Source organism: Capsicum annuum, unplaced genomic scaffold (genome assembly GCF_002878395.1).
Source record: "Capsicum annuum cultivar UCD-10X-F1 unplaced genomic scaffold, UCD10Xv1.1 ctg15541, whole genome shotgun sequence".
Classification (NCBI taxonomy): domain Eukaryota; kingdom Viridiplantae; phylum Streptophyta; class Magnoliopsida; order Solanales; family Solanaceae; genus Capsicum; species Capsicum annuum.
Window position 1 is genome coordinate 1 of NW_025821021.1, and position 1,888 is coordinate 1,888.

At 41.0% G+C, this 1,888-nt stretch overlaps 1 protein-coding gene across 1 annotated transcript; it reads left to right on the forward strand.

Annotated features, from left to right (window-relative positions):
• Positions 1-75: 75 nt before the first annotated feature.
• On the forward strand, positions 76-1,656 carry LOC124890332. Its single transcript, XM_047402191.1, has 3 exons — positions 76-478; positions 661-899; positions 1,138-1,656. The coding sequence occupies exons 1-3, from the start codon at positions 76-78 to the stop codon at positions 1,654-1,656; spliced, it is 1,161 nt and encodes a 386-aa protein (XP_047258147.1).
• Positions 1,657-1,888: the final 232 nt, after the last annotated feature.

Sequence of the window (1,888 nt, forward strand, 5' to 3'; positions counted from 1 at the left end):
AGTTTGTTAAAAGCCCAGGCAGAATTGACAAGAGTGATGCATATTGAAGAGGAATTTTGGAAGAAAAAAGTAAATATGAGTTGGTTTCAAGAGGGCGACAAAAATTCTAGATTCTTTCATGTACAGGTGAATGGCAGAAGAAGGAGGATGCAGATAAAGAGGATCCAACAAGATGGTCAGTGGTTAGAATCAACTGAGGAAGTAGCCAATGCTGCTGTGAATTTTTTTCAAAAACAATTCAATGAAGAAAGCGTTCCATCAGACTTTGATATTCTAAAACATGTCCCTAGGATGATCAACATGGAGCAAAATGAAGATCTGGTTGCCTGGCCAACGAAAGAAGAAGTCAAGAATGCAGTTTTTGGCTTGAATGGTGATAGCGCTGGAGGTCCCGCTGGTTATACTGGAAAATTATTCCAATGTTGGTGGGAAATAGTAGGAGACGATGTGTGCTCAATGGTTGCGGAATTTTTTGGAGGTCGGCAGCTTCCTAGATTTATTACTCACATGATCTTCTGTTGCTACCAAAGAAGAAGGAGGTGATCACATTCTCTGACATGAGGTCGATAAGCCTAAGCAACTTCGTCACCAAAATCTTTTCAAGAGTAATTCATGATAGATTAGTTGGCATTTTTCCTGAGTTGATATCTTCCAATCAAGCCGGCTTTGTGAAGGGCAGAAGCATTGTAGAGAATATCTTACTTGCCCAAGAGATAGTCACCGACATCAGATTGAGGACAAAGGCAGGGCCTAATGTAGTAATAAAGCTTGACAAGCAGAAAGCCTACGACAGATTATCGTGGTTTTTCTTAACGAATGTTCTAAGGAAGATGGGGTTCAGTGAGAGTTTTATCGGCATGATTTGTGATATAGTGAATAACAACTGGTACTCGGTTTTGGTAAATGGGCAGCCGTGTGCTTTCTTTAAATCTTCCAGGAGAGTAAAGCAGGGGGATCCGCTATCTCCCACTTTATTTTTTTTTGGCTGCGGAGGTGATGTCCAGGGGTTTGAATTCTCTACACAGTGATTTGTATTTTTGCGGCTTTGGTCTTCCTAAATGGAGTCCAAAAATTAATCACCTAGCTTATGCAGACGACACCATCATTTTTTCGTCTTCCTTCCCTATTTCCTTTCAGTTGATTATGGAGGTGCTCACAGAGTATGAGAAGGAATTTGGACAGAAAGTCAATAAGGAGAAAAGCGCAGTATATATGCATCACTTGGCGTATCCTGTAGTGATGGAAAGGGTGCAGCTTGTTACCAGGATTAGTAGACAGGAATTTCCTTTGACATACTTAGGATGTCTGATCTTTTATAGCAAGCAGAACATGTCATTTTACTCAGACCTCATTCAGAAAGTGCTGGGTAGATTACAATCCTGGAAAGGGAAATTACTTTCTCACGGGGGAAGAGTAGTTCTTATTTCTCATGTGTTACAAAGCATGCCGATTCATTTGTTATCGGCCGTCGACCCTCCTGATTATGTAATTAAAAAATTACATAAGAGTTTTGCTCAATTCTTTTGGAGCAACTCAGTGGGCGATAGAAGCAGACATTGGGCAAAATGGTTGGAGCTGTGTTTGCCACAGGATGAAGGCGTCTTGGGGTTCAGGTCCATGTTCGATGTGTCCAAGGCTTTATTTGCCAAATTGTAGTAGAACTTTAGGACGAAGCCATCCTTGTGGAGCGCTTTCATGAGCAACAAGTATTCTAAGAAGATTAATCCGGTTATTGTATTATGGAAGGAAGGGTCACACGTTTGGAGGAAAATGTTGGAAGCTAGGGATTTGATTGAGTATCAAATTTACTGGAAACCCAGGATGGGATCTTCTCAATTTTGGTTTTATAACTGGACAGGGCTGGGAGCATTATATCACGTCACTCCAT